The sequence below is a fragment of the Poecilia latipinna genome, unplaced genomic scaffold, assembly GCF_001443285.1.
Source record: "Poecilia latipinna isolate Pla-1442-1.1 unplaced genomic scaffold, P_latipinna-1.0 Scaffold66, whole genome shotgun sequence".
Taxonomy (NCBI): domain Eukaryota; kingdom Metazoa; phylum Chordata; class Actinopteri; order Cyprinodontiformes; family Poeciliidae; genus Poecilia; species Poecilia latipinna.
The window spans coordinates 398,364-409,891 of NW_015112682.1; the positions used below are offsets into that span (position 1 = coordinate 398,364).

Genomic DNA, 11,528 nt, shown 5'->3' on the forward strand with positions numbered 1-11,528 from the left:
ATTTCTGTTCAACCAATCTCTGCCACGCTGTGTTTACCCTTGTCCCCCCTTTGTTGTTGCAATTAAAATATGTCTACAAAGAAGTAGAAAATGTTAGAGGGTTTAGAAATGTGTTGAAATAAGCCTTCACCACTGATTCTTTCTAATTAAAACAGGCTTTTTAATCAACCATTAAAATGAGGGTGATAAATAGTGACAATGATTATAAAATAAAAGCCACAAATTGGAAAACCATTCTCTTTTAATATACTTCACTATTCCTTCAAGAATCTAACCTGAAACTCCAATGCACAACAGAAAGCCCTTCTGAAGTTCTTATATACATTTTTCTTGTCACTCTGGCACAGGTTGATTTTTGTTAACCTGGCCAACAGCCGATGTTCCAGATCCACTTTAGCTACTTAAGACATATTTTTTTTTGCCAACTCAGATCTGACCTTTCCACCTCTGAGGCTTATGAATTGGTTGTACTTTGCGCCAACCCTCTTTCCTTCTGGGTTTGTGCTTTAGTCTTCTCTTTTTACGGTTGACTTTATGTGGAAGGATTCTGTTTTTTACCATAAATGTGACGATGCATTCCTCCAGTCTTGTTTTCTTTCACTATCTTGGCCTTTTTCAATGCTCTTAAGCTGATATGTTTTCCTTTTTGTTGTTTGTCCTGTGATGGACTCTCACGGGCCGTGCCCTGCCTTTTGTCCACTGGAGATGAACTCCAGCCCACATTAATGGCTGAGCGTACACAAAGAGAAGTGATTCCACATTTTTCTTGGCAGGAGTTGTAGCTGTAGAGGGAAAACAACGGATCCTCTCTGCAGAAGAATATTTTAATGTTACTGATCTGTCAAACAGCTGAAATTCTTTTAATTTCATTATTTCCAATTTGTTTCAGAATGCAGGGGAGGGATCTACAGAGCATGTGCAGAAGGGTGCTACTCCTGACCATCTGTATGGTGTCTCTCTTGGGACAACTGACCAGCGCATCATCACACCGAAGCCACATAGGTAAACTGCATGTACTGCATGACTTATACTTCTTTTCAGGAAGCAGACACATGGTTTTATTTATTAAGATTTTTTTCTTTTTAAATAAAAAAGCAATTTGGTGTAAGATTTTCAGGATATGACTGAAGGCATAACAATGTAATTTATTTTATTAAAAACAGAAAAACAATTGTTCTTTCTCATGCTAAGATAATCCATTATGTTGTGTGAATTTGATACATAGACAATAAATAAAACATTGAATACATGCCCATTACATTTTTTATTAGTTTTCAAGTAAGCTTGAATATTGCACAGAATATTGTCCCTCTTTGCTGCAACACCAGGATACAACAATGTGATATTAGCTGGTATAATAGCCTGGTTGTTTACTTAGATTAGCAGTTGGTTTTAAAACAGTGTACCTTAAATACAAGTGAGTTTACCAGTTTACCACAGCATGACTACATTTTTTGCAAAACAATCTACATTACTCTATGCTCGACACGATCTAAGTAACTGTTTCCATCCTGACACTTTATCATCTCATTAGAAAGTTTTTGAAGTACATGAACAGTAAGATGTAAACTTTTACCAGATTTGGATCCATAACCGTTTTAAACTTTGGTGATACCAGAAACTAATCCGTTCCTAAAACAGAGACAAGATGCAAATGGATTATTTTGAGCAAAAGAGCAACAAAAATCCACTGTGTAATAAATACTTATGTTTTTATGCTTCTTTTACTATGGAAATATTAAAACAAACCATAGTTTGATAGAAAGGTTTATGTGATGCTAATGAGTAGACAGAGGGCAGAAAGCAGCAGCTTCAACTGTCACAACGTTGCCAACAGAAAAGAGTGAAAATAGACTGAGATTAAATGAGATTTGTACAAATTTCTGCATCTAGATTTTGAAGTTTAACTACAAATCTTACAGCTTTAAGACTTACATTATTATTAAATCATATATTTCAAAGACTTAAAGAAACAATTCTCAGATCTAGACGAGATTCAGAATTTCAATTTCCTAAAGGCAGTCTCATATGATTCTAGGCTTTTTTTTAACCTCAAAGCACAACCCAACATCACAAAGAAATAAAAAGCAATAAATTACAGCTTTCTGCATTTATTATAAACTGGTACTGCAGTGAGAGACTATTTTAAAGGCCCTTGCTGCATATTTTAGCCACATTTAAGCTCACTGCCTTTGTAAGTAGCAAAGGGAGATAACGGCATCTTATTTCCTGTGCAGAACAGCAAAACAGCATTGACATGTAAAGGTTGCACTTTGCACAAATGGCAGTTCAACCAGTTAACATCTTTCAAGTTCAGCATCAAAAGTTGAAACATAATGTCAGTACATCAGCTGTGCATGCATATCCCAGTTTGTGAGTGTCTTTCAAGTGGGAGACAAGACCTTTCAAAGTGATTCTCCCTAATGGAGAGACGGCTTGATCCCTGGGCGTAACGGTGAATACTGTGACCACACATTGAAATAATGAGCCTTGTTCCACTGAAGGACAAATGGCACAGAGCTGCTCCAAGGCAACAGCTCCACATTAGCTGCAAATGCAAACACGACCAGCAACGGAGTGACTCTATGTTAGAAATACAGAAAAAAAAAAATCATGGGCTTTAACTAAGAAAATATTAAGCAATGCACACATTTTACTGTTTGTAATTTTTCTTTACCAAATTAGCGCATAAAGTAATATTATAGCACATATACTGGTGAGTCGCCTAGATTTGTCCCATCTGGGGCTCCATAAATGACTTTTTAAAATTATTTGCTATGTTTTATATCGTTTAATGACAGTTTTGATGAAAATGAGTTTAAATGTAGCAGCCTAGTAGCCGCATACATTACATTGACAAAAATTTACTGTAGTATCTAGACTTTGAGGTTATCTTTTTCATCAGATCTGTGGATATAAATAATATGATATCTTATGAAGTTAAAGGTCTGACACTATATATTATATTTGAAACTATTTGTGCTGAAACCTCTCAGCTTTCTTTTAAAGGAAAACCAACTTAGTTTTTTAGTCATACATTCTAGTTTTTGTATTTAATAACAATATAAACAAACTGTACTGTTTGCAAAAAGAAAGTATGTAAAAGTAAAATTGTTTCATTGGAGCTGAGTAAAAGGCTATTCAAAAATTTTATTGAGATGTGACAAGTTCATGGAAAAGGTTTTTTTTTTTTTTTGGAAGTTTCTTGAGACAATGGCCTTTGTAAATTACCATTAAATAAACTGGAAAAAAATGTAAATTGACTGAAATTTAATTAAAAGCTCAACCCTGACCTGAAAAATAGGAAGTAACTTCACTGAAAGATGACAGCCTTCTGGCAGTAATAATGGATACATACCAATCTTTATTCAAAGGGAGAAAGAACAAAAACTTTATAAAAGTAGAAAAATTGGTAGGTGAGGGCCATGTCACCATCTTTTATTTACAATTTTCTCATTAATAAACAGAATGAAAACACCTACGTTTGGGTTTTTTCAACAGGAGACCCAAAAAAGAGATGAATTATTAATAAAACACAGCTGCAGAGCTGCATATATTAACAAAATTAAAGCACAGATCACAACTTAGTCCCTGTAACTGTGGTAGTTGAAGTAGTGATTGAGCTGTCGTACGCATTCTGTTAAAAACTGCTTAAAACTTGCCAATTACAAGTAAAAAGGACTAGACTGCTGATCATGAGAAAGACCTGAGAGATTTGCCTGCGCATCAGAGAGCAACACCAAGTCTGACAGTGTACTAATCTATTCTATCCCACAAGACCCAGATTAACCATCAGGCCTGGTTTCCCTACGTATGGCAAAAACAGGAGTTCAATTACAAAAACCAAAATATGTATTTCCTCAGCACTTTCCAATGAAAACAATGAGAATTCGTGTTAATCTGTCATATAGTGTGACAGGTTGCTGACAGAAATAAAGGGTTATAAACTTCTTTTTATCAATTATTGTTAATACATTTTTGATTACCATTACAAACACAAGTTAATTATATCAAATTGCATGCATGCCCAGAATAAGGTATTTTAGTAGTTGTCAGCAAAAGCTAAAGAAAGGTAACCAGCATTGCTTTCAAAACTTTGCATGTAGTTTTGTCCTGCAAGATCTAGATGAGGAAGCCATGTTCACATCAGAATCTTATTGATAACTTTTTATCACTCTTTCTGCCCCCGGAGTGGCAGTCAAACTCCTGGCTGAGGGGGGGGGGGGGATCAAGTCATCTCTGCACTGATGAATGCCTTACAAATGAAACACGGTGACGTTATCTCAGTGATGTTATCTCAGTAATGTTATCTTCAGCAGTTGAAGATAAACACAACACCTGCAGGACATAACGGGACACAAAGCTTCCTGAATTTTAATAAAAGTGTGCTTCCTTTAAAAAGGGCAGCGTTGTTTTCGGCTTTGATGTGTTTATTTTGAGGTTAAAAAATAATTAGCACTGCACAAAGCTACTGGTTGATTACAGACAATTTTGACAATATTTGTATGTGCTTCTGATTTTCAGGTTGGGTATTTGCAATGGAGTATTAGGGTCAGGCCAGCAAAAGAAAAACAGAGAACTAAGTCACAATATTATGATAATAGTCAAAATAATGCAAGAATACATTTGTAGTGTTATGAGAATAAAGTCATACGTCATGACTAAAATTTATAATTTTACGACTTTATTCTTATATCATTATGAGTTTATTTTCATATACTTTCAACTTCTTTCTCGTCATACAATAGCTTTATTCTTGTTTTGTTTTTTCTTAGTATGGCCCTAGTACTCTATTGTACATGTCAGTTATAACAGCCAAAAAGAAATAGATCTACATTTTAAATTCAACATGATAACAGTCATAACTGGATGCAAATCAGACATAAAGACACATATTTAACTTGACAAAAATAATTACATTGATTTAATAAATAATTGAATTGATGCTATTACTATTAAAAAATAAGGTAACTTACAGACTTCATGATGGAATTTTTTTCTGCTTAAAAGGAAATGTTGCTCTATAAGTTTATATCTCTCCAATCATGACATCCAGGTTCAACAGGAACGCTGACTGCGAATGTAAATACTGATACTGTATTTGCTGGTTACACATGCAGAATGGCCAAGTGCTCTCATTAAATGTGTTAAATACTTTCTACTGTGAGATGTTCAGATATTTGTTCATGGAGAACAGATACATCATTGTAGACCACCGAATCTGACTTGTTTTACCACAAACATGCTGGATAAACCACGTAATCCTCCCTCTTACATTCCACCCGCGTTGTTTTCACGTTTGCGGATCATCACCCTTTTCATCTGATTTATGTGGAGACAGAAGGGGAGCCAGCACAAGCAGACTGGTCCTGCTCTCCATAGGTTCTACCAACACTTCTGTAATCACGTAGCTTGTTCCTGAGCTACGGAGGTCAAACCAAGGTGGGCCCAATAAACAAACCTCTTTAACCCCTCTGTTTATTGAGGTGGAGGCTTTGGTAAAGCAATTGAACCTCTTTCTCTGGCCTGAATGTGGAAAGCAGAGCTTGCAGCATGCACACATAACCCCTGTAATAAGACCACTGCATCCCCCAGAGCACCATCTACATTCATTAGCTAGTCATGAAAGAGTGAAAACGGAAGAAGAAGGGTGAGAGAGAGTGCCATAACAGGGTTCAGCTTCTCTGTTATGTTGTGGAGAGAGAGAGCCAGAATGATAACAAGTACCTTTCGGCTGTACAATTTGTTTTGTTCCCATTGATAGGATTTAGACTGATGATGTGGCTGGGTCAAATGGGAGCCTCGTTACTCAGCTATTTAGAGACTTGGAATCTTTTGTCTTAACTGTAACTCACTTTGTCCCATTTATATGAGCAGAAATCAAGCTGCTGCTGGTTTGCTGGTCAGTGTCTGCAAGGGCAAGAGTGCTGGAGAGGTAAACAGGGATGGAAAAACATACATGCTGTAGCTGCATGATGCAACACTCCAGCGGCTTCCTCTTCTTGAAATGAAAATGCTGTGAGCTGTGCAATTTGCAGGTCCAAACCTCTTTTAGATTTTAAAATGTCATGCATTACACCACTTGGCCTATGTTAACTGTACAAATTGCAATCTGACTTAGGAGATTAGATTTACTTTTCCATTTTATATTCACATGCACACAAGGAGATATATTGGCTTATTAAAGAGATGAAACTGTGCTCTGCCTCTCATTTGAATTTAGCTGAGTATTTCCATATTTGCTTATGTTTTGAGACTTTCTAAAAACTGTGTGATGCACTCTAATGGCTCTTTCCTAAGCTGTTTTTCATGCTTCAGAGAATTTCTTTCTTTTTTTTGTATTCAATGCAAATTGTAAGAAACTTTTATTTTGGTTTTCTTTTTCTGAGTTTCCCAATTTTCATATAATAAACTGATTCTCTGGAGGCCAAATTAAGTGCAGAATCTAGCAAAAAACATTTCTTTTGTTTTATCGGTTCCCAGTTAAATTCTTTTTAAAACATTCATTTAGATTTGCCACATTAATGACAATTACACATTAAAATATTCCTCCTTCTGGATGAGGAGGAATTGATTTAATGTGGTTGCCCAGAGGAACAAAATCTGCTTGTCGGATCTTTGTGAATTGGGCAGGAACATAAGGCTTCCTGAATCTTTGAAAGATTCAATTATTTTGTAAACTCTAACAATTGAGGGAGTCCATCTTTGAATAACTTTATCCCTTGATTTATTGTTTCACACAGTGTAAGAAACACTAAAATTAATTGGTTCATAATTAAATGAAGTTTATACTTATACTTTGTTAAGCACTCTTCCATCCATGCAAATTAATTTTCATGGACAATGAGAAAAGCATAAAGCAATTACTAAAAGAAGAACAAACCTTGAAGTTTTTATCATTGTGTGTTGCATGATTAAATAAAGTTTATATTTATGTTTTGCTAAGCAGTCTTCAGTCCATGCAAATTCATTTTCATGGACATTGAGAAAAGCACAAAGCAATTACTGAAAGAAGAAAAAACCTTAAAGTTTGCATCATTGTGTTTAACTCATGGATACAATCTAAAAGTGTTTTTGAAGTAGGAAGGTGAACTGCAAAAATCATCAAATCTTGCCAAGTGTTATTGTTTAGTTTCATATTCAAATACATTAGTATCTTGAAAAAACAGGCAAAACTAACATAGTAACTTTTCAGCAAATTATAGGAGCTCATTTTAAGTCAATAATTCTTGGAACATTGACACACAGTGCTACTTTTACAAGATGTCTTCTTTATAACATGGGAAACGGGTCTTGTTTTCTATGTTTTTACTATTTTTTTGCAGTGAGTATAAAAAAAATATATCAGTTAATGATCATCTGAGAAACAGTGAAATTATGTGTTTGCTGTAGACTTGCAGTGGTTTATTCCCTTTAGATGCTGTATATGGATTTAAATGTTTCTTTACTAATTATGATGATCAGTGGAGTAGTTACTTTGACCTTTAGCTGGGAGCTGGAATCATTGGTCAGCCATGATTCACTAACAAACCTACCACAAACGTGAGGCACTGCCAGATATTTTCTGTGTAAAATATTAATGTTAATGGTACCAATTAGTTGTACACGACACACCCCAGAAAAATATTTGTTTACAAAAATGAGAAATAAATAGTTAGTCAAACTCTATTTGACAGCTTTGAATGACTTTCTTTCAGCAAACACTGATGATTATCAAGTTTGTTGGTTTATCTAAACAAAGGGAATAAGATCACAAAACCCTCAATCACTTTAGCACTTTGTTATTTTTTCGGAGTAGCTTCAGGTTTTTGTTGTCTATAAAAGTGATGTATATACCAGTCTATGCTTTGTATGTACATATTAGATCATTGTTGCATGTTGGAATGAATCAGTCGGCTGCACACTTTGCATCACAGGTCAGTGTGGAACCCTTGCCAAGAGATAGCATGACATTATATTGAGAGGCTGTGAGCAGGTCAGCCCCACCCTGGGGATATTTAGGGATGCGACTGTGGAGCATTTGTCCTGACATTTGGAGAGCGGGTGAACGACACAATGGCGGGGCGCTAGCAACCACCAGGAGATTGAGATAGAGATGTGGGGCTGTTTGAGATGCACTGTGGGGATGACAGGGGTCAGCTCGCCCCATCTCCCTGTGGCAGCTCCCAAGATTAGAAAACCATCAAACGTCCTCTGCTATACGCATCTGAATGGCAGCTGTATAGATGAGCCATGAGTGGCTGCGTGTGGCCTTGGTTGTATTCTCTGAGTGTGTGTGGTTGTAGCCAAAAGAGCACAGCAAGGGGACAGTGCCGGTGCAAAGACAAGAGAAATGATTGTTTGTTAACATCAAGAAGAAAATTAAAGGTAACTGAAGTTCAATTAAGAGAAACATGTTTTATATTGTTGTAACTCAAGGATTTAGATGAAATGCAGTCTTGTGAAAAGCATTAAATATTCAGTTCGGAATGAAGAAATGTTCATATATTGATTTCTAATCTAATCTTTAAAACATTTTGTAGAGAAGAAAGTGATATAATTGCACTTCAGTGAAAAAAAGACATTGTTTCTTTAAAAAAAATGAATAAAATGCATTCTAGCTGATAGGTAGTTGTATGCATTTAGCAGAGACAATTTCAGGAAGGTGGTTCTCGTAGCAATCCATCAGTCAGAGTTTGCCCCACTCCTCTCTTTAAGATGGGAAATGCCTGAGGGGTTTTTTGCATGAAGAGCCCAAGTCATTCCACAGAATCTTAATACGATCAAGATATGGCCCTTGCATGAAACCAGGACTTTCCATTTCTTAGTCATCAATCCATCCTTATGTTTTATGTCATTGTCATGTTGCAGGTTTCAGTTGTTTCAGTTTTTTTTTTTTTGTACATTTCACATTCTGAATTCATGGTAGATTCTATGACAGTGAACTTTATTGTTGTGGTCTAGTAAAGTTTGACAAAAAAACTGATGCTTACATCTCGATGATTTACAAATATGAGGCTTTTTCCTGAAATGCTGAACTTAGTTTTTGCCAAACACACCATCTGCTCTGTCCTGGACTTTGTCAACAGCTTCTGGAAAACTTTAGTCTGATCTTGTGTTAAATGTTTCCTCCTTGCACAAGACCCATGAAAGTTAAGCCAGTGCATTCTTTTTCTGAATCTGCAGACATTCACTGTTGTATGAGCTGCAGTGAGAACTGCTGTAGGTTGGTGTTGAATTCTTTTAGTATTTTGCCATCTGCTCTCAGGGTGAATCTGTTTGGACATTCAGATTTTTTGCAATATTTCACAAATGTTTTCAAAGTTATTTTCTTTGGTTTTAATTTGTTGTTTACATTACGCTGTCAACATTGGTATAATTGTTAGTAAATATTCAGTATGTTGTAATATGTCAGAAAAATCTTCAGGCTTTGTATGGAGGTCCTGATCTTCTCATTAAATGGTTTTATATTGCTGGGAACTTGCTGCAGAGATAAGCAAGGTTAGATAAAAATCACACGTTTCATGCTAACACTACTTTTAATCTTTTACATCTCTTACAGAAACCAATAATTTCAGACTCTAACTCTGTCTGAAAGAAAAAAAAAAACAAAAAAAAACTTTAGTGCATGCATAATGTGTGTGATATCAAATGCTGCCCAAAAAGGTCAGGATTAATCAGACTGTAGGCATATTCTGCAACATGTAAATGATTAAAATTCAGTAATCTCATACATAAAAAGGGTAATCTACAATATTTAAAAGTTCTAATTATGGTTCAGCTCTTGACTTATTTGTTGAAAGGTATTATGAGGTTTTCTATTTTCTTGCAAGAAGCAATATTTTAAACTCACTCACCTTTCCCCCCCATCTAACAGGTGATGTTTATAAATCCTAGTTTCTGTTGTGTTATGTCATCAGGTTTCCAGTTGCTGTAGATTAAGTGAGGAATTTGGATCCATTGAATCAGTTTCAAACCCCTTTAGATAAAGACAATATGCATATTTAGAAAAGCTCTCATTAACACTTGGACAATATATTTTTGTTAAATAATTCTCCTATACAAACATAATTTCTGAAACAGAAACCGAGTAAGTCAAACCTGAGCGGTAAAAAAAAAACACTAAAGTAAAGAAAAACTCTCAAGCATCTGTTCTTGAAATTCGTTTTTTTTCCACATCCAATCAGTGTTCTATGGAAATACTGACTTGCAAAATAGCTCAAAGTAAAATTTGTCCTGTGTTTCATCGGAGCAGAGAGGACCCTCACTGTGCCAGATTCTCATCCGCCAGAAGTCTTCCATCTCCATTCTCTCTCTAATTACAGCTCAAATGTAAACCTATTATCCCTCACTGCATTATGAGCTACCGCTTGCGGTCCTGAAACTCAAAGAAATGAGGACTTTTTTTTGGTTTTGATAGAAATCGAAGGAGAGCCTGCTGATAATGATTTCAGCTGATGAATGCAATTAGTGAAGAAGTGCTAACAGCATGGCAGTAATTGGGTTTTACAAACTAAAAGCCTGCCCTTACCCAGCAATTAAAGCAACCTCCTTTAAAGTTACTCAATTGTATTGCTGTTAATGGTTCATGCTTGGCTGAAGCTTAGTGCACAGAAGAGGTACATTCCCTTTGAAATTGGCCACAGCTGTGTTAGTTTTTCAAGGGTTTGGAGTGTCATGTTGAAATTTTAATGTGATGAAAGATTTTGATGTGATTAAGTTGGTTCGGTGGTGATTTGCTGCTACACAGAGTGTGTTATATGAGCGGCTGTTGGCTGCATAACAATGCAACATTACATTAACTTTGCAATTAGTCTATCACAGGTTATGCTTGTTATGAATATTGCAATTTTTCATATTTCTAACATTGTTTTTTACATGCTGGAGGAGTTGTTTTTTTAAGTGAGGATGCAAGACTTATGACACGATGTGAAAATTTGTTGATATATTTCAGAAATTAGACCTTTTGGCTTCCATTAAAAGTGTAAAAGGAACACGAATATTCAGTAAAACCAATTTTCCAAGTGGCATCATAATAATCCAGTATTACACATGAACAGCTCTGAAAAACATGTTTGGTTATAGCTGGTGAAAACCACCATTTATGAGGTTTTGTTGTGTTGAGCTACATAGATACTTGTTAATTTCAATTACATTATGTAAAAAAAAAACTTGAGTATTTTAATAGTTTCTTGTTATAAATGTGATTTGAAAATAAAGACATTTATTTAATTTTCACACCTCTGATTTAGTGACTAAATAAAACACCAACAGCTCTGACAACAAGTTGCATGTTGGTAGGATAATCCATTCTGAGCCGATCTGGATCTTAAGCACTACTGCTCTAGATCCAGATCCAGAATGTGTGGACCTTTTTTGGTCCACACATTCTGAAACTTTGTTCCTGATACTACCAGATGTTTTTATTTCTTGTTTTGGCTCATGTAATGCTAATTAAGGCTAGGCGCCTGACTATGGCCAAATATATCAGAAACATTCAGCTGAGAAGCCCGTGTGTGTGTGTGTGTGTGTGTGTGTGTGTGTGTGTG

General features: G+C 35.6%; 1 protein-coding gene across 1 annotated transcript in view; it reads left to right on the plus strand.

Annotated features, from left to right (window-relative positions):
• tafa3a (TAFA chemokine like family member 3a) overlaps positions 1–11,528 on the plus strand; it is a 109,012-nt gene that overhangs the window by 60,352 nt on the left and 37,132 nt on the right. Inside the window, exon 2 of the mRNA XM_015059972.1 lies at positions 890–1,002. Coding sequence (XP_014915458.1) covers positions 891–1,002 — 112 coding nt within the window. The 5' untranslated portion in view covers position 890. The remainder of the gene's footprint in view (positions 1–889; positions 1,003–11,528) is intronic.